Raw genomic sequence first — 20,970 nt, 5'->3', positions numbered from 1 at the left:
ACTCCACTCAAGACAGTCACCCGAGGCTGAATTGAAGCCAGGTTTCTGGTGTTGTGAGGCAGCAGTGCTAACCACTGTGTTGCCATACCGTGCCGTGGCTTCTTCAGCCAAGGTAAGTAAGCATTGCAAAGCTGCCACAGTAAAGTCAGTTTGTAATAGTTTCAAAAGAGATTAGATAGGTTACGGTTTCGAATCAAACAATGGTTAACAATTCCACTTGTAGTATTCTATTAACGACAGATGCTGATAGAGTTGTGCACTTCAAGGACTTTATGCTTTTAATTAAAATTTGTAACATTTGTAATTTTTCTTTTTGTTCACTGATACTGTGCTGAACATTATAACTGCCATGTTAACAAAATGTACATAGGATTAAAGGGGCAATGGCAGCATGAATATGGGATTGGCTGGTTGAGACAGAAAGAATAGTGGAAAACAGTTGTTTGTATGTGTATATATTTAATGACTTGAACTTGGGCACAGGAGTCACGACTTTAAAGTTGAAGAGGACATAAGATTTGAAAACGCAGTAACCAATTAGAATACATGCAGATTTCAGGTGAAACAAAAAAACCTGTTTTCTCTCGTTTTTCTTCCTAAGGTGTCTTTCCTTAATTGTTTAACTGTTTATTTAATTAACAGTAGCTATTGTTGTCTAAAGGTTCGAGTTCATTCTCCACCCGTTCCTTGATGTTGGCCAAACAAAGCACAAAATCATGTTCAGCAGAAGAGAACGAAAGAGCTCATGCATCATCACCCAGTTCCATTCATACATCACACCCAGTGGCACTGAAGAATTAATTCATACCATTATTGCTCAAATTTCTCAAATGATCTCAACAATCTTCTTATAGAAACACCACTGCCCACGCATGTCCAATTACCTATCGCCCGTACTTGCCTACCTGTACCTTGTCCATCAACAAAGTCATTTTCAAAATCCTCCTTAACAAACTACTCCATGACTTTCTCTCACCTCTACTGGGGGCGGTTTAGCTCAGCTAGACAGCTGGTTCGGGAGGTCAGCAGCGCGGGTTCAATTCCCGTACCGGCTTGAGGTTATTCATGAAGGCCTGCCTTCTCAATCTCCATGAAGGCCCGCCTTCTCAACATTGCCTCTTGCTCACCTGAGATGTGGTGATCCTTAGGTTAAATCACCAGTAGTCAGCTCTCCCCTCAAAAGGGGAAAGCAGGCTATGGTCATCTGGAACTATGGCGACTTTACCTTTTACCATACCTCTACAATATCCTGCAGCTCACATTGTAATATTTTTAAACTTTAGTTCCCTTTCTACACACCAATCTGTGGATAATCCTTCCCTGCTCTCATTAAGCACTTCATCAAGCAATCTCAAGTTTAAACAAGATCGAATTTGAGAGACAAAACCACTATAGAATTCCAGAGGAATATATTCCATGCACAAGTGGGAATGAGGCAGAGTTTTGTACCTCATCTGATAGTGTTGGGTTTGAAACCCAATGCCAACTGTTATTTGATTGAGGTGATATCTGGCAGGTCAGTGCAAGCGAGTTCTCAGGCAGGTGAACATATGATGGCAGAAATGTTGCCATCGCAAAAATGTACATTTTGCAATGCAGTCTTTTATATCCTAATTGGTATCAGAACATTTCAAAGCTGGCTTAAAAGAACCACTCTGTTCAACTTAAGTACGGAACAAAAAGGCATTGGAGGAAGCAATTTTATATAGTCAACGGTACACAACTTACAACACTGACATAAACAATGCTCTCAGTTTTTAGAAAGTTACTAAAACAATTGTGATCAGATCTGCATATGGTGCATCAACCTCATCTAATAACAGAAATGATTTTCATTATTAGCTCAATGCAAAACATTCAAAAAGACATACCAAATAACACAAACTACAAGAACCATATTATGTTAACTCCACTGGATAAATCTTACAGAAAAATGCTGCACACATTGTCTTTTTAAAAAAAATATACAGAAGAAGAATGATTGATTTTAAATCAAAATTTGGTCATCTTCTTGTGTGTGTCTGCTTTCTTTTGTTCTTGCTGGGCCCCGGATTCCTGAGTCTTTAGATAGGATAACTGCTTCTTTGCATTAGATAACTTCTCTTCCAGATGGGAGGTTACTGTTTTGTCTCTGCAATAAAACAGTAAAGAAAACTGAAACATAAATTACCAAATTATGTTGTGGAGGCACGCCTATTGAAATTCCTTAATGATGTATTTGCACTGAATATTCCTTTGCTATACAAGTCCACCCAGGGACAATTTAGGTGTCAACAGTGAATAAATCAAACCTTAACACTTCATTCATCTACAGCAATCTTAAAAGGTTTTTGTGGAGACCATTTACAAATCCAAATTAAACGATTCTGCTTTTTACATGCACTGAGAAATTACCCATAAAAAAAAAGAATGCAATTTGCTTTAGTCACAAATTGGAGTTTCATTGAGGGAATCAGGAATTGTGCACCAACAAGGAGTCGGGATGGAGTGGGGAAAGTAGCAAACACAGTTCATACATGTGACTCAGTGCCAGGTAAAAGAAGCGGTTCTTGAGGAGATGTAGGAGTTTGGAAAGAGACGTGCATGTGGCAAGAGGATAGCGACTCTGCTCTCAATGGGCAAGTTGTGTGTGAGAATGGCAGGAAATCCAAATTTAGGGGAGCAGGTGCACAGACAAGAGGAGGTTGCAGAAGCAGGGTTGTGAAGGACAGAAGGATTTGAGAATCCACATACTGGGGAATGGGAAGCCTTTGTAGATAGGAATGATAGGTTGGCAGAGTGAACGGTGGAATTGGGAGGGTGTTGGCAGAGCGAACAGTGGAATTGGGAGGGTGTTAGAAAAGTGGAGCTTAGGACTCAAGTGGCTGCAGATTTCAATGGTCATCTGAGTGGGGTATAGATGGAGATAGGCAAGCAACAGGAGGTTGGAGCAGGAAGTCTCCAGCCCAATGTAGGATCTAAAATCAGCTAAGAATAAAACAGGATGCAAGGGGTAATTTTCACCTTCATCCTTTAGACACTAGTGTGTCTGTTCAATGGAAGAAAATCAGGTAGGTTCCTACAATGGGTGAACCATTCTTGCGCACCCACATCATCTCCCCTCTCCACCATCACCTCAGGTTGCACACTGAACACTGATAAAGGGATGGTGAGCACTGATAAAGGGATTGAATGCAGGCTGGAGGGGTTATAAGTGTGAACCAAACAGGATGCTTTTAATTCTTCCAAATTTGAGCTGCATTGCCATTTTCAATAGGTTTTGATAACCATCTGCTGATGTGTTAACCACAATAAAATCAGACCCACCAAACTGAATTAAGCTCCAATTGTAAACAATTCAGTAGATATGGTACCTTCCAACATTTCTTGCAAGTGCCTCCCTAATTTTTGCAATGTCCTTTTCGGTATGCTCAATCTTTTCTGTTATTTGAAAAAGTTGGATATTTAGAGCTTTCTTCAGGCTTTTGTTGCCCCTGTAACGTTCTTTGCTATTTTTTTCTCCCATGGGGAATCCTGTGTGACCTGATGAACTGCTAGTCTGTCCAGTACTTCCAAGTTTGTCATTCAAAAAGTCAAACACAGTCTGGCGAGGTTTTCTTTCTTTAACAGCACGCAAGCCTCCTTCGCCTTTCCTCTTGTGCTTCTTTTTGTGGAGATGGTTACGTTTTCCTTCCCGCTTATTTTGCAATATTTCAGCACATTGATCGAGAGATTTTCCTGGTGGCAAAACCACTGCTTGTACAGGTTCCACTCGCCCATCAGCATTTTTCCCCAAACCTAAAATGAATCAAACCACACCCTCCAAATCAGTTACAAGTCATTCTCTTTCAAATGTCACCAATTAATAAGGTAAATTTGAAACAATAACTCGGGATTTTCCTGGTGGCAAAACCATGGCTTGTATAGATTCCACCCGACCGTCAGAACTTTCCCCCAAACCCAAAATAAACCACCTCCTCCAAATCAGTTACAAGTTATGCTCTTTCAAATGTCGCCAATTAAAGGTAAATTTGAAAGAATAAATCCAAATAATATCTGCTTTAAAAAAAGCATCTTATTTATTAACTTATTGCTTGTTCTCAAGACTACACACATACGGAAAGTCCAGGATACAGAAAATAGTAAGTAGGTCAATCTGGGTGCATTCTGACAAATTGGAAATTGCTTAAGCAGTAGGCACTAAAGTTCATTTTCAATCTCAGCAGAGCATTAAACACATGGGGGGAAATTTTCCCATCTTGCCCCCGCAGGAATCGTGGCGGGTGGGATGGAAAATGTCACGGATCATTTAAAGTTCCGTTGCCCTCGGACAGGAATTTCCAAATAAATATTTTTATTCTCCTTTTTCACATTTTCATCAAATTTTACAACAGATGACCAACAATAACAAATACAATGGCAATCCTCTAGCCAACAATCCCCTTATCCCACCCACCCTCAAACAGCTCCCAACATTTTGAATACAATACACCAATGAAAAAGAATCATCAATAACTTATACATTCCAACCCCCACCCCCCTAATGTTCTCTACCATGAGCTGACATTTGGACAGTAATACAGCGAGGTTAGTTCATGCAGTCTTACCTTTTCCAAATTCGTAGCCCAGTTTAATCATTAATTTTGATCCTATTCCTCGAGTGTGAGCTTCCCAACCAGCAAAAGAACTGCAAGCTGGGGTCCAATTTGCCATTTCCACAGAATTTTCATCTAAGACTGTGAAATAAGATCAATGAAGGCAAACAGTTACAACACTGTGGAACACCATTTTGATTTTTTAATAAAATGTTGAAGACTTCAAGATGTTTGATCAAAATAGCAAATTACTCAAGGTGTTTTAACAGGAGGAAGTGTGGGTATCAAAAAGGAAGGAGTAAAATTAGGGGAAGTGAAGCAGGACCAAAGTAGTAGGTTTAGAATATGGCTGCTTTTGTAATCAATACCACCACATATGCGTTGTTCTAGTGTTTTATTTTGTTACAAGCAACAGAGTAGGCAGCGGCCAGGACCATGGATGGTGCTGCTCACGCCAACACGATTGTGTCTTAGGCGGTATTCTTTAATTCCTAATTGAAGCAGATTGGCCTGTCACTCAGAGAGGGAGTTGAGTTTTCCGGGTCATAGCCACAGCTAGAGATGGGCCTCGGAAAGAAAGTTTGATCCAAAGAGCAGGGGACTGACATAAGAAGAAGACTGGAGTTGAGCGGGATGAGGATTGGGGAAGACAGGATTGAGTTGTAGGATGTGGGGAAGGGGGAGGAGCAGAGAAAGGGGGAGGGGCTGAGGAGGAGGAGTAGAGGCTGAGGAGGAGGGGGTGGGGGGGAAGGTGCTGAGGAAGAGGGGTGGAAGGGGCTGAGGAGGAGAATGGTCTTGACAAGGTTGAATGCTTCCTCCGGTGGGTGAGTGCAGAAGTAGGGACACCATTTTAAAATTAGGGATCACCTTACGGGTCAGAGCTGAGGATAATATTTTTTTCGGAGGAATGTGTAACATTGGAGCTTCTACCTCAGAAGGCATTGGAAGCGGAATCATTAAATATTTTATGGCAGGGATTGTGATGCTGCATGCGGTCGTTTCGTAAATAAAGCCTTGTTATTTTACCATAACAATCTATTGTTGAGTCTTTACCACAGTCAAAGAAGCAGGAAAATATTGACTTCTACAGGATAGATTGCTTGCCTAACAAGGTTATTGGGGTAGATGGGTATGTGGAACTTGAAACGCAAACACATCAGCCATGATCTTATTGAATGGTGGATCAGGCTCGAGGGGCCAAATGGCCTACTTCTGTTCTTATTTCATATGTCCATTTTCAGATGTCCATTTTCAGTATGGAAAGATAATCTGCTCTGCTATATTACAACTCAAACAACAAATACAAAAGTCTACCCCAGTATCTCTTCTTAAGAACATAAGAACTATGAGCAGGAGTAGGCCATCTGGCCCCTCGAGCCTGCTCCACCATTCAATGAGATCATGGCTGATCTTTTGTGGACTCAGCTCCACTTTCCGGCCCGAACACCATAACCCTTAATCCCTTTATTCTTCAAAAAACTATCTATCTTTATCTTAAAAACATTTAATGAAGGAGCCTCTACTGCTTCACTGGGCAAGGAATTACATAGATTCACAACCCTTTGGGTGAAGAAGTTCCTCCTAAACTCAGTCCTAAATCTACTTCCCCTTATTTTGAGGCTATGCCCCCTAGTTCTGCTTTCACCCGTCAGTGGAAACAACCTGCCCGCATCTATCCTATCTATTCCCTTCATAATCTTATATGTTTCTACAAGATCCCCCCTCATCCTTCTAAATTCCAACGAGTACAGTCCCAGTCTACTCAACCTCTCCTCGTAATCCAACCCCTTCAGCTCTGGGATTAACCTAGTGAATCTCCTCTGCACACCCTCCAGTGCCAGTACGTCCTTTCTCAAGTAAGGAGACCAAAACTGAACACAATACTCCAGGTGTGGCCTCACTAACACCTTATACAATTGCAGCAGAACCTCCCTAGTCTTAAACTCCATCCCTCTAGCAATGAAGGACAAAATTCCATTTGCCTTCTTAATCGCCTGTTGCACCTGAAAACCAACTTTCTGCGACTCATGCACTAGCACACCCAGGTCTCTCTGCACAGCAGCATGTTTTAATATTTTATCATTTAAATAATAATCCCTTTTGCTGTTATTCCTACCAAAATGGATAACCTCACATTTGTCAACATTGTATTCCATCTGCCAGACCCTAGCCCATTCACGTAGCCTATCCAAATCCCTCTGCAGACTTCCAGTATCCTCTGCACTTTTTGCTTTACCACTTATCTTCGTGTTGTCTGCAAACTTGGACACATTGCCCTTGGTCCCCAACTCCAAATCATCTATGTAAATTGTGAACAGTTGTGGGCCCAACACTGATCCCTGAGGGACACCACTCGCTACTGATTGCCAACCAGAGAAACACCCATTAATCCCCACTCTTTGCTTTCTATTAATTAACCAATCCTCTATCCATGCTACTACTTTCCCCTTAATGTCATGCATCTTTATCTTATGCAACAACCTTTTGTGTGGCACCTTGTCAAAGGCTTTCTGGAAATCCAGATATACCACATCCATTAGCTCCCCGTTAATGTCCTCAAAAAATTCCACTAAATTAGTTAGGCACGACCTGCCCTTTATGAACCCATGCTGCGTCTGTCCAATGGGACAATTTCCATCCAGATGCCTCGCTATTTCTTCCTTGATGATAGATTCCAGCATCTTCCCTACTACCGAAATTAAGCTCACTGGCCTATAATTACCCGCTTTCTGCCTACCTCCTTTTTTAAACAGTGGTGTCACGTTTGCTAATTTCCAATCCGCCGGGACCACCCCACAGGCCCATCTCATTTAGAGAATACAAATTGGATTATGATCTCAGACCAGACCCCATCAGTGGCTAGGTTATTGGACAGAAACCTCACAAGACTGTGAGGAAAGGATACTTCGCTGCAGGAGTGATTACACAAAGAAATAGGAATATCCTACTCAATACAGTGAATACAAAACTCTTAACTGGCATCTTAATTTCCACTCAAATGAGGAAAAAAATCATCTCAGCTCTCAATCCACTATTAACAACCATTGGCATTCAGGAATACTTACTTTACAGAGATGTTCTTTGAGAAAGAAATATCTTTTGACACTGCTTCAAAGACAAGACCAGAATCCTGTCAGACCCATACAGAAACTCTGGCTGTATTTCTTCAGAAGATGCTTCTCAGCTTGTTCACCCTTGTTCTCAGAGAGGTCTGAACTGCTTTAAAGACTGCTAATCTCTTTTAACTGAACTGCAATGAGAGCAAACTGTTTGACTTCTGGTCACAGCTTCATTCAGCTCACAACTGAACTGTTCTGCAAAATGCCTGATGCTTTAGTTCCACGCAACAACGACATCATCTTACTAAGCTGAAATTGAATTATCTCCACAGGGAATCCCCTTAATCAAAACAACATTCCATTAGCCCAAGCTTTTTACGATGCTTTAATTGCATTCCCAGCTCCCAAATGCTTTGTTGTCTTTCAAACTAGGATTTCTTTTAAAACATGATTGCAGCAGTCACACACACAGTAACCCAGGAGTTTAACTCTTACTGCACCAAATACCTATAATACATCTGAAATTCATCACAATTAGTTTCCTAACTAATTTATTCAGAATTATTTTAGTGCAATTACAGCGAGTTGCATATCTCGCTGTATGTATACTGACATCACACACACTAGTTGGTTCCATTTTTTCAAATAAAAGTTATTTCCAGTCAACAATTTCAATCACCAACACTATCTTCGAACAATCCTGAATACAAAATGAAAATGGGCCTTGTCATTTCATCCCAATTACTGCAACAGTGGCTCTCGAGCATCCAGGCAACGTGACTTCCTGAAAGTAGGTGGCTAACATCATAACTCATTAGCAAACGTAGTTTTTTGGTAATAGATAAATATGGCTTTTGATAAATGTAGAAGGTTTGGTTTGCTCAAGAGAGGTGTTAGTTAAACTAAAACGTATTGATACAGCAGTCTGTTTACATAGTGTATTTGTCTATACAAAGCAGAGTTTATATCTCTGATAACATATTAAAACATATTTGAGTACCCAGTGGCTAACTTAAAGGAATATCATGACAAGATTTTAGGTTCCAAGACATTAGCTGCAAAAACAAATGGATATGGATAGGTTAGGCGAGTTGGCCAAAATTTGGCAGATGAAGTTTAACGTGGGTAAGTGCGAGATTATCCATTTTGGTCAGAGAAATAGGAAGGCAACTTATTATCTAAATGGAGAGAAACTTTAGAGTGCTTTCGTGAAGAGGGATCTGGGTGTCCTCGGGCATGAATCGCAAAAAATCCAGAATGCAGGTAGATACAGCAGGTAATAAGAAAGGCAAATGGAATTTTGCCATTTATGGCTAAAGGAATGGAGTGCAAACGCAGGGAAGTGTTGCTGCAACTGTACAAGGCATTGGTGAAACCGCAAATGGAGTACCCTGTACAGTTTTGGTCCCCTTATTTAAGGAGGGATGTATTTGCAATGGAGACAGTTCAGAGATTCACCAGATTGATTCCAAAGATGAGGGGTTTGTCTTATAAAAAGAGTATAGGCCTCTACTCTCTCACGTTTAGAAGAATGAGAGGAGATCTATTTGAGGCAGAAAGATGATAGAAAGTATTGACAAAGTAGACACAGACTGGATGCTTCCACTTGAGGGGCTATCTAGAATGAGAAGTCATGGTTTTAAGATAAGGGGTAGCAGATTTAAAGCAGAGATGAGGAGAAATTACTTCTTTCAAAGGGTTGTGAATCTGTGGAATTCACTTCCCTAGAGTGCAGTGGAAATAAGTAAATTTGAGGAGATTTTTAAATAGTAATGGTTGAAGGTTTGCGAAGAATGGAGAACGGGCAGGAAAATAGAGTTGCGATCAGTCATGAACGTATTCAATGACAGAGCAGGGGCGAAGGGCTGAATTGCCTAATCCTGCACCTAGTTCTTATGTTTTAAGGCGCCAGTGACTAAATACGACCATAGCAGGCACTATAGAAAAGATATTCCCAGTTTACTTTTAATACGACCGAAAACCCCATGCTGCATTTGTACTTCACAGCAGGATGCTCTGGTGCCCATCATTTGCAAAAACTATTAAGTACATCAATAAGATTACATGCTCCCTCTCCATGTACACCCAGCCAGGGGAGAGAGACAGGCAATAAGACCGAACCGTCCCCTCAATCAGCCGCTGCATTGACCTGTTGATGACCACCTTGGCCAGGTGCACCAGTTGTCCGCAAGCTGCCCACACCCCTCTGCGTCGGAATGCTAAAGATCTGGAACAGAGGACTGAAATGCAGGCAGAAATTGGGAGGTAGTTCCTTCAAAAAGTGGAAGTGGGGCTGCAACCGCTCACACTCAACATGAACTTGAAACATTTGATTCCTCTTGGCCGCAGAAATTATAAGCAGCTTGGAAGTCCGTGAATCAACTTAATAACCTGCTGCACGGACTGTCCTGTGTAATAGCCTGCATGCTAAATACCCAATGGACTATATTTTCTGAAGAAATCAACTGAAATCTACTTTATCGTGCTTACCTCTTGCATAACCAAGCTGCCCCTCATCCTCAGAGCTAGAAGATGAGGAAGACTCATCAGCCCGAGGTACTGGCATAATCCCATCTCCCTCTATTACAATTTCCTTTTGAATCAAGGAATCAAATTTTATCGTAAAATAACCATTGTCAATGTCTGAAAGGCAAAGGATTTCCACATATTAGGTTCCATAAATATAAACTTCTCTAAAAAATCAAAAATAGAGCTACTCTCTATCTGATCTTTGTGACCTTGATCAAACTCTTTTATCTCCACACTCTCGTCTCTTACCTCACCTTTGACAGGCCACATTTTAAAGATTTCCGGGACACAAAGTTGAAAATTTAATACAAAAGTAGTCAGAATAGCAATCTAAATTTTATTTTTTAACAGCTGGAAGTGTTGACACAAAGATTCAAGAGAACTAAGCTGGAAATGGAGACACTATTTCAGGTGAAGGAGCTGTGGGGTCGGAAGGGGAAGTGCGGTGGGGTAACCAGTTATTTGTTCCCCATTATGTGTGTGTGTGGTGGGGGGGGGGGGGAATAAAATTAACAAAAAGCACAGGAACGGGCCTCAAGGAAAAAAACGCAGCTACCAAGAAAAATAAAGTTCAGATGCAAGCGGAAATGGTGACTTAAATATTTGCTCATTTAAAAACGGTATTTGTGCATAAAAAGTTTAATGATGTCTATTTGTTAAAGGTAAATAATTAAAAGTTATTTTTTTTAAATAGAAGGTTTTTTTTTATACTTCACACAAAAAATTTCTAATTGCAGTCCAGGAATACTGTAACTTTCATTCTGATTTTTAATGGATGAAATGCAGTAGTTCAATTTGTCCAAAAAAACCATGGCTATTTATACATATTGAAGTTCATTTTCTCACCAAGGCTATGTACCAACACAGATATAGTGATGATTAGCACTTTTCCAGATGTTAAATTGTACAAGCTGAAATATGCTGATCAAGTCAGGAAATGTGGACGCAAGTGTACTTACTTACCTAGGATTTTAGCTGGGTACCAAATCTCATCTTCATACTTAGCCAAACAGGATGACCCCACCTCAAGTGAACTTAGGTCCAGTTCTTCAAACTCACGCAGTTCAGACACAGCCACAACCTCTCCATGTGAGTATCTAGTCAAACACAATTATTTTCAACATTGTAAACTTTCTTCTAAAATTGCATATTTCTCAAAAGTCTTTCACCATAGGTTATAGTCTAATTTTCTCTCCACCTTTTCTTATTCATGTGTACCAGGCATCGCTAGTATCTCAAATAGCTATTTTTCACATGCAATCCAAAGCAGTGAACAATCAACCATATGGGACATTAAAATCAGCATTCAAGGGGCAGCACGGTGGCGCAGTGGTTAGCATTGCTGCCTCACGGTGCCGAGGTCCCAGGTTCGTTCCCAGCTCTGGGTCAGTGTGAAGTTTGCACATTTTCTCCATGTTTGCGTGGGTTTCACCCCCACAACCCAAAAATGTGCAGGGTAGGTGGCTTGGCCATGCTAAATTGCCCCTTAATTGGAAAAAATGAATTAGGTACTCTTTTTAAAAATCAGCATTCAAATGCGCATGCACTTTTCATCGAATAGAAAAAAAGCACCGGATAATCTTGAAGTTAGCTATAGAACGTCTTACAGTTACTCACAAGCTATATGCCTAACACAGACTGGGAATCCATACAAAGATCTTCCAGGTCTACATGGTTTGGTTTAATCTACAATGCATTTTTAACCTCTTAAAGGACAGGGAGTTTCTACTGGAAGGTTAACCATACTTTAGCTCTAAAAACAAATCTTGGAAGTCAACCCTTTTCCTCAGATACTGGCAGAACAATCAGGGCTAAACATTTGCGTGTCCGGTAGTCGGAATATCCCTTATTTACACAAGTTAGAGATTCCAGTGTACATGTGAAGGAACAATGGCTTCATTTTTTAGGACTCACTTCCTCCACTGATGAGTGAGCTTACTTTGGGTATCTTGTGACTGAAAGTTGGTACTGCAACTCAGACCAGACTGAAACTGCAATGTGCCTTAGGACACAATCAAGTGCTGGCTGAATACGCACAAACGCAGGCGCACCCGCTTTCAATACCTGACAAGGGTTTCCCCTCAAAGCCTTAGCAATGAATGATTAAATATAACAAATGTCTGAAGTGAAATGTTACATACTTGAATTTGATATGCAATAACAGCCAGATTGCTATTAAATTGTGCTTGCCTTCATCGGACGGGGCATTGAGTATAACAATTGGCAAGTCATGCTGCAGCTGTATAGAAACTTAGTTAGGCGACACTTGGAATTATAGTGTTCAATTCTGGTCGCCACATTACCAGAAGAAGTTTACCAGGATGTTGCCTGGTATGAAAGCCATTAGCTATGAGGAGAGGTTGGATAAACTAGGTTTGTTCTCACTGCAACGACGGAGGTTGAGGGACGACCTGACAGAAGTCAACACAATTAAGAGTGGCATGGACAGAGTGGATAGTCAGAAGCTTTTTCCCAGGGTGGAAGAGTCAATTACTAGCGGACATTGGTTGAAGGTACGAGGGGCAAAGTTTTTTTAAAATTTTACACAGAGGGTAGTGGGTGCCTGGAACTCGCTGCCAGAGGATGTGGTGGAAGCAAGTACGAGAGTGACGTTTAAGGGGTATCTTGACAAATACATGAATAGGATGGGAATAGAGGGATATGGACCTCGGAAGTGTAAAAGGTGTTAGGTTAGATGGGCAGCACGGTCAGCGCAGGCTTGGGGGGCTGTAGGGCCTGTTTCTTTGCTGTACCTTTCTTTGTTCTAATTCAGTTTCTTAAGCCCCAAAGGAGAAATCGATGGCAAGAGGAGGGATGACCAAATATTCCCAAGTCAAGACTCTCAGAGAGCCTTTAAGGGTAAAGAAATAAGTAAAAAGGGGTGGTATTTAGGGACAGTGGAGCTGAGCTGCATTTATCTAGCATATTTAATTTAGTAAAGCATCCTAGGCTGCTTCACTGAAACATAATCAAGACTAAAATTGACACCAAGCTGAAAGAGATGATTTTAGGATAAGTGACTAAAAAAAAAAGCACAATTATAGAGTTTTGGGGCATTTTAAAGGAGAACAAATTAGATTGACAGGTTGACGGAGGGATTGGAAAGCTTAGGGCTAAAATGATTGAAAGCACTGCTACCAATGATTGGGGATTGGGGAGGGGGTGTGGAGAACGCACAAGAGGCCACAGTTGGAAGAATGCAGAATTTGTGATGAGCTGTAGAATTGGAGTAAGTTACAAAGATAGAGAGGGGCAAGTTCCTGGCAGGGACCGAGATATTTGCTGCCACTGGTGTGGAAAAGGGAGGTGGGAATAATGCACAAAAACCTGGTATTGGAGGACCAGAGTGGTGAGCAAGAGGGATTTTTAATCAAATTAAATGAAAAGTGGGAACTTGTAGTGTGCAAGTTTGCAGACTATTAATTGTGGTAGCAGCTATAGCTAAGTTAATCAAAATAAAGGAAAATTAAATTCTTGGTTTGTACCTCAAGGTGTAAAACACAAAGCAATGATATAATGCAGAAAATATAAAATAATTTAGTTAGTACACCAACTGCAGCCTATCTGCAGTTTTGGATATGCAGTTATAGGAAGTACATAAAAGCATGAGAAAAATGCAGCATTGGTTCAGCAACATGTTATCAGGGCAATCGGATTTCAATTATGAAGCGAGGTTTGAGAAGTACAGTTCCTTTCCACTGTGGTCCATATGTGACCTGACATTTCGTCAAGTTTATGAAGATTTTGTTGAAGCAAATAGGCACAAATTTATCATAAAAAGAATTAAAAGGAACTTCCAAAAGATCAGCCATGATCTCATTGAGTGGCGGAGCAGGCTCGAGGGGACATTTGGCCTATGCCTACTCCTGCTCCTAGTTCTTATGTTATTATGTGGTATTATTGATTTTAAAGCAACTGAATGTCACCAAGCACAAACATTAGAGAATGAACCAAAATAAAAACTGAAAGATGTTTCAGCGCTGAAAGGATAAGCCAATGTTAGGGATGCCCTAGCTACAGTGGGGCAAGTGGAATCATGCATGAGCAATCCAAAGGTGGAGCTCATGGAAGTAGTGGTTGGCGTTGTTGACCATACCAAATAACATGAGACAGTTAAGGGGCAAGAACACGTCAAAGTTGCAATTGGAAAGGAACAACCAGGGGAATCTCAGTACTGTGGTGGTTGGGGGGTTCTTGTTGACAGGGCTAAGAGAGAGTTGCGGACGATATGAACAAGGCAATAACATATTCAAATAACTTTGAAAATAGAGGTGAGAAGGAAGTTTTGACTGGACATTGGGATTTGTAACATACTTTGACGAAGGGGGCGATGACCACAGTTTTGAAGGCAAGGGAAATAATTCCTTGCTAAAGGAATCTTACACAAGTTAGTTAGCAAAGTTGCTGAATGGTGAAAGGACCGAGCAATCAGATACAGCAGCAATTGCGGCTAATGGCTGGGGTGACAGGGAGGAGCTACAGAGACCATAAGAAATAGGAACAGGAGTACGCCATATAGCCCTTCGAATCCGCTCTACCATTTAATAAGATCATGGCTGATCGAACACTCACTAAATCCACTTTCCTGCCTTCTCTCTCTTTAACCCTCAATTTCCTTACTGATTAAAAACCCATCGATCTCAGCCTTGAAAATATCCCGAGGACTCAGCCTCCACACCTCCCTGCGGTAAAGAATCCCAAAGATTAACCACCCTATGAGAAGAAATTCTTCCTCAAATCCATCATAAATGAGCACACCCTTATTCTGACTATGCCCTCTGGTCCTACACTCTCCCATGAGTGAAAACATCCTCCCAACATTTACCCTGTCTAAAGCCCTAAAAATCTTATGTGTCAATCATTTCACCTCTCAGGTCTTCTGAAATTCAAGTACAGACCCAACCTGTTTAATCTTTCCTTGCATGGCAGTCCCTCCATACCCAGGATCATTCTCGTAAACCTCCTCTGAACTGCCTTCAATGATAATAAATCTTTCCTTAAATAAGGGGACCAAAGCTGTACATAGTATTCTAAGTGTGGCCTCACTAGTATCATAGAGTTGCAGCAAAATCTCTTTACTTTTATACTCCAGCCCTCTTGAAATAAAAGCCAGCACTCCATTTACACTCCCCCCCCCCCCCCCCCCGCATTACCCTCTGCACCTGAATGCTAGACTTCTGGGTTTCATCAACCAGGACCCACAAGTACTTTTGTGCTAGTTTTTTGCAGTCTCTCTCCATTTAAATAATAATCTGCTTTCTTCCAAAATGAGCAATGCCATATTTTCCTACATTGACTTCCATTTGCCAATTTTCTGCTCACTCACTTAACCTGTCTGTAACTATTTATATCCTCCTTCCATCCTGCCTTCATCCTTGCACCTTTCTGTCATAAGGGAATTAGGCAAATGCGAAGCAATAACTAAGCGATGCTGAGGGCAAGATAGGAAGCATCAGCTGAGAAAGGTATGCAGGGCACATTCTCCCCCTATCTGCGTGGGTTCCACCTCCACAACGCAAAGATGTGCAGGTAAGGTGGATTAGCCACGCTAAATTGTCCCTTAATTGGAAAAATAATAATTGGATACTCTTAAGTTTATAAAATAATATATATATATATTTATTTATTTTTAAAGTAATGCTGGGAGCAGCAATCTAAGAGCTAACTCAAATGTGTTAAATATATGGATTGTTATTGTTCTGTCTTGTATCTTGAAAGGATATCTAGATAATTGTGGTATATTATTTCCTGTACCAGAAAGAAAGATCAACTGGAACACGTAATTTTCTTTGTATTAGACAGATCAATTTGATATGGATTAAATTAAGATTTTACCAATTCCCAATGATAAAATCCAGGAGTTATTTACATGTTAATTTGTTCATTTTTAAAAATCTTCTTGAATTTGGGGCAAAACACAACTTCCATTCTTTTCATACCGAAAAACAGAACGGGAGATGCACACATTTCATCCAAGATATCAGTTCAAATGTTACCTGCTGCATTAGCCATGCTGAAATGATGCATGTGCAATTTTGGACTTTATTTTCCTTCCAAAAATTAAGATTATGAGATTAGGATTATTATTATTTTTTTTAAAAAGAGGGACCTGGATGATATTTCGGTAATATGAGGATTAGATACTTCAAACTGCAACAAACGTTAATATTTCATCCTTAGCCACGTTTGGAGCAAAATGCAATTTAGGACCTACAATAATATAAAAGCAAAATTCTGCAGATGGTAGAGATCTGAAATAAAAGCAGAAAGTGCTGGAAAAACCCAGCAGGTCTGGCAGCATCTGTAGAAAAAAACCATTTTGAGTCATTATCAACGTTGTTAAGTATTCAGCAGGTTGAAGGTGCTCACAAAGTCAACAGAAACTACGAAAGCTGTTCTTATTTCTTGCTTCAGAGTGGAATGCAAACTGCAAGTGTTTTTCATGGCTTTACATTATAACATTGTCCACCAACTAGAAATGTCACCACATAAGTCCAAACCTGCTGCATATCGAGTAACACAATCACAAAATAACTTTTCAAAAATCTCAACAATTCCCCAGACAGGGGAACAGTGGTAATGTCACTGAATGAGAAATCCAGAGGCCCAGACTCTGGTAGCAAATGCTCTGGGGTCATGGGTTCAAATCTCACAGCAACTGGTGGAATTTAAATTGAATGAATAAATCTGGAACATAAAGCTTGCCTCAGAAGCCATCCATTGTTGTAAAAATCCATCTAGTTCACTAATGTCCTTTAGAGAACAAAATGTGCCATCCTTACCTGATCCGGTCTGCATGAGACACCAGACTCACTGTAATATGGCTGAATCTTAAAAGCCCTCTGAAATACCCTAGCAAGCCACCCAGTTCAAGGGCATTTAGGGATAGCCATCAAATGCCGTCCTGGTCAGTGACAACCACATCCTTAGGAATAATAATTGTTTTAAATGGCATTCTGTCTCACTCTTTATAGATGTCAGTGTGCTTGTTTATTTCCAGCATTTTTGTCTGTTATTTTTGGATTTGGTTGGATGACCAATCTTTGAAGAAATGAAATAGTTTCATCTTTAAATAAGTTTACAACTGTACACTCTTCATTTTCTTTGTGTTCATGGTTCTGTTGTTCTTACCTCCTTGCCCTGTATTACATAGAAATCACAGCTCAAAATACAGGATATTTGGCCACAATTTATGCTCCACATGAGCCTCCCTCCCATCCGTCTTCATCTCATCTTACCAACATGCTCTTCTACTCCTTCTCCATGACATAACTTCTCTAAATTCAAATAATCCATGCTCCATGTCTCAACTCCTCGTGGTAGCTAGATGCACATTGTACTAACTCTCCAGGTAAAGAAGTGGCTCCTGAATTCTCTGCTAGATTTATTAGTGCTCAGCTGTCAACTATATATAAAATGCCCTCAAGAGTTCCCAAATGGAACCTTGAGCTCACTTGATTGCTTACATGTTGTAAAGCCAAAGCCGACACAAAATGGCCAATGCAAGAATGAGCATCCATTGTGTGTTTTTACAATAACCATCTCAGCACAACTTGCTCACCAACACCTTCTCAAGGAGGGATGGACAATAAATGCCGGCTTTGCCAATAATGCTCATATCCCATGAACCAGGTTTTTTAAATGAGCTGCCGAGCAACTGTCCATTCAGTGAAAACTGAAACAGGTTAGGATGAGAGTTTGGGTTCTTCCAAGCCAGGGTCTGTGCTGCTGCATTAACTGCATAAAAATGTATTCTTTGAGGCTACAGCCGCAAAAGAAAACTATACTCGCATTCTTCCCCAAAAACATGCAAAAAATTGAGAGTCCACAATTTGCCTGCTATTTCCCAAATTCCAGAAGTTGGGGCGGCACAGCGGTTAGCGCCGCACCAGGGACCCGGGTTCAATTCCAGCCTTGGGTGACTGAGTGGAGTCTGCACTTTCTCTCTGTGGCTGCGAGGGCTACCTCTGGGTGCTTTGGGTTCCTCCCATAGTCCAAAGATGTGTAGGTTAGGTGAGGTTATGGGATTAGGGCAGGGGAGTGGGCCTGGGTAGGGTGCTCTTTCAGAGGGGTGATGCAGATTCCATGGCCTGAATGGCCATGAAAGCACTGTAGGAATTCTATGGTTCTATAGAAAGACATAAAAATGAATTTGGAATTCTCTGTGAACCTGGTTTGTTTAAACCTCAACACTCTGAGAACTACCAATAAAAACATTATTTCTAATTATAATAGAACCTTTTGTTCCAATTAGATTCATAGTATAGTGGGTTAGGAACTGGACTACGAAGAGGTCTCTGTGCGCTATTCAATTGAACACTGATGGACTGCCTGGCCCCGAGGTGACAAATCTCTGGGCAGGTGTGATTTCTGTGACCATAAAAATCCAGGCTGACACTTCAATGCAGTGCTGAGGGAGCGCTGTGGCAGGCAGTCTTTTGACTGGGAGCTGGGGAGTTATCCCTGGTGTCCTGACCAATGTCCATCCCCTAATCAACATCACGGAGACAGATTATTTGTCCATGGTGAAACAGTGGTTAGCACTGCTGCCTCAGTGTTAGGGACCCAGGTTCGATTTCAACCTTGGGTGACAGTGTGGAGTTTGTACATTCTCCCAGTGTGTGTGGATTTCCTCCAGCTGCTCCGGTTTCTTCCCACAGTCCAAAGTGTGCAGGTTTGGTGGATTGGCCACAAACTTCCCCCTTAGTGTCCAATGGTTAAGTGGGGTTACAGGAATAGGGGGGGGGGGGGGGGGGGGGAGTGTGCTGGTGCAGGCCCTATAAATCATCATTCAAAAATCAGGAGCAAAGAAAATATCAGAACCAAAGCCATAAACATGCACCAATAAATTCAAAAACAGCTTCTTCCTCGCTGTTAGCAGACTCCTAAATGACCCTCTTAGGGTCCGAACTGATCTTTCTAAGCATCTTCTCCACAGTTGTAGCACTATACTGTATACTTCACCTGCTGTCTATGTTTTTGTATTTTCATTATGCACCCTCATGTATTTATGTTATGTTCTATGTTTTCAAGTCTGGAGCGATCTGCCTGCACTGTACACAGAACAATACTTTTCACTGCACGAGACAATAAATCTAACTCTCATAGCTTTATGTTGCATAACTTTTGCTCTCCAGGACTTATTCTGTTATGTTGTTTTTATTTATTTCCGAACTTTGGGTGTCACACTCCAGCCCCCCCCCCCCCCCCCCCCCCCCCCCCCACACACACACACACAATGTTCTTAATCTTATGTCCAACTTGTGTTTCATCCCCTGTCTCCGTCTCCCAGCTTCTTGTATTTTCCATGGGATGATCCTTGACATTAAAGTAAAAAGGCATCTTGTCAGGGCTTCTCTCTCCCCCACACACACCCAGAAACATTTCCTCTCCAGGTCGCCCTGCCGGTTACCTGCAGGAATCCAGGAAGCGGCAGCTGCCACTCAGGTAGAAGGGACAGGGTTTCATTGCTCTCTGGGTCGGGTGGATCCACAGGACACGGACCCTGGGCTCGGGTGTCTGCTCGCTCTCCACCCCCACCACCATGGCGTTGTGATACTGCAGCGGGCCCCAGGCAGGGCGGTAGGGAGCGCGCACCTTGGTGCCGCCGATCTCCCCGGCTTCGGCCTCGTCCTCCTCCCCGGGCTCCCGCCGCCCTTCCTCGGCGGCCTCCCCTCCGTCGCCGCCCAGGGCGGCCTGGAAGGCGGCGTACTCGGCGTCCAGCAGCCGCCGGGCTGCGGGGCCGGCCTCGGGCCTGGGCGGCGAGTTGGAGGGGGAGGAGGCCTCCCGCTGCAGCCGCTCCAGGAGCTGGCTCTTGCGCACCGACAGCAGGCTGGACTCGGTCAGGGCGATCAGCTGCCGCAGGTCGGCCCGGAGCTGCAGCAGGTCGGCCCGGGCCTCGGCCTCAGCGCCGGCCCCCAGCGCCACCTCCACCTGCTGCAGCTGGGCCTTGTAGACCTCGATCGCCGCCTCCAGACTCGCCTCGTCCATGGCCGGCGCTCCAAGGGGCGGACTGAGAGCGGTCAGACAGCCTGGCTCGCCACCGCCATCCCTTTAACAACACCGCACTCCGGAAGGAGAAGGCAGCGAGCAGCCTGTGACCCTGCAGCAGACTGTCCCCAGGCTGGCCAGACACTGCTCCAAACCCTGCACTTCCACACAGCCGCCAATCTTATATGTGCAAAAAGTTGTGCCATAACCAATGTATCCGGGGCTAATTTTTTTATTTCACATTTCTTTCCAAACTCCCTCCACCAATGCACCTCTTTTTATCTCTGCCCAAGCCTGTGTCACAATCCCATTATCCCCCCCCCCCCCAGTTCTGTCACCCAGTCCCTTGGATGACCTTTTTGCGTTACATTAAAAGAAAATGGTTAAGAAGTCTTACAACACCAGGTTAAAGTCCAACAGGTTTATTTCGATTCACTAGCTTTCGGAGCACTGCTTCCACTTACTGTGCTCACCCCAGTCCAACGCATTTCGACATCATGGCTAAAAGAAAACGTTAAGTGCGTTTGAATTGCATCTTTCATAATCCCGGGACACCGTGAAGTTCAGTCAGCCAGCTGCCACTTTCTTTGAAATATACTTTCGAAGGCGACTGGTTTGCCATTCGAAACAAGACTCACCTGATGAAGTAGCTACACTCCGAAAGCTAGTGATTCCAAATAAATCTGTTGGACTTTAACCTGGCGTTGTAAGACTTCTTACTGTGCCCACCTCAGTCCAACGCCGGCATCTCCACATCATGGATCCCAAACAAGAATAGAGAACATTTGCAAACACTCCGCAGGTCAGCCAGCATCGAC

The 20,970-nt window shown here is 42.3% G+C and overlaps 2 protein-coding genes across 5 annotated transcripts in view; one reads left to right on the top strand and one right to left on the bottom strand.

The window, feature by feature from the left end:
• Positions 1 to 20,970, top strand: part of arfrp1 (ADP-ribosylation factor related protein 1) — an 82,821-nt gene that overhangs the window by 19,357 nt on the left and 42,494 nt on the right. The window contains exon 1 of one of the 4 annotated variants that reach the window (XM_072514790.1): positions 19,572 to 19,609. The exons of the other annotated variants lie outside the window; for them this stretch is intronic. The gene's annotated coding sequence lies outside the window, so the exon portion shown is untranslated. Of the gene's footprint in view, positions 1 to 19,571; positions 19,610 to 20,970 lie in introns of those variants that run through there. 4 annotated transcript variants of the gene reach the window in all.
• zgpat (zinc finger, CCCH-type with G patch domain) lies at positions 1,687 to 20,404 on the bottom strand. Its single transcript, XM_072514786.1, has 6 exons — positions 19,575 to 20,404; positions 11,126 to 11,259; positions 10,124 to 10,276; positions 4,587 to 4,715; positions 3,354 to 3,777; positions 1,687 to 2,131 (listed from the first exon to the last, which is right to left on the bottom strand). Exons 1-6 carry the CDS (start codon positions 20,150 to 20,152, stop codon positions 1,993 to 1,995), a joined length of 1,557 nt encoding a protein of 518 aa, XP_072370887.1. The 5' UTR covers positions 20,153 to 20,404; the 3' UTR covers positions 1,687 to 1,992.

This window comes from Scyliorhinus torazame, chromosome 8, assembly GCF_047496885.1.
Source record: "Scyliorhinus torazame isolate Kashiwa2021f chromosome 8, sScyTor2.1, whole genome shotgun sequence".
Classification (NCBI taxonomy): Eukaryota; Metazoa; Chordata; class Chondrichthyes; order Carcharhiniformes; family Scyliorhinidae; genus Scyliorhinus; species Scyliorhinus torazame.
This window is presented reverse-complemented; position numbering and strand designations above follow the sequence as displayed.

Bases quoted from the DNA above. Each gene is read 5' to 3' on its own strand.
- zgpat (XM_072514786.1), bottom strand. From the start codon at position 20,152: ATGGACGAGGCGAGTCTGGAGGCGGCGATCGAGGTCTACAAGGCCCAG. The intron at 3,778-4,586 runs GTAAGACTGCAT...GATTCATTTTAG, and splicing joins GGGCTACGAATTTGGAAAAG to GTTTGGGGAAAAATGCTGAT. The intron at 2,132-3,353 runs GTACCATATCTA...GTTTTATTGCAG, and splicing joins CTTGCAAGAAATGTTGGAAG to AGACAAAACAGTAACCTCCC.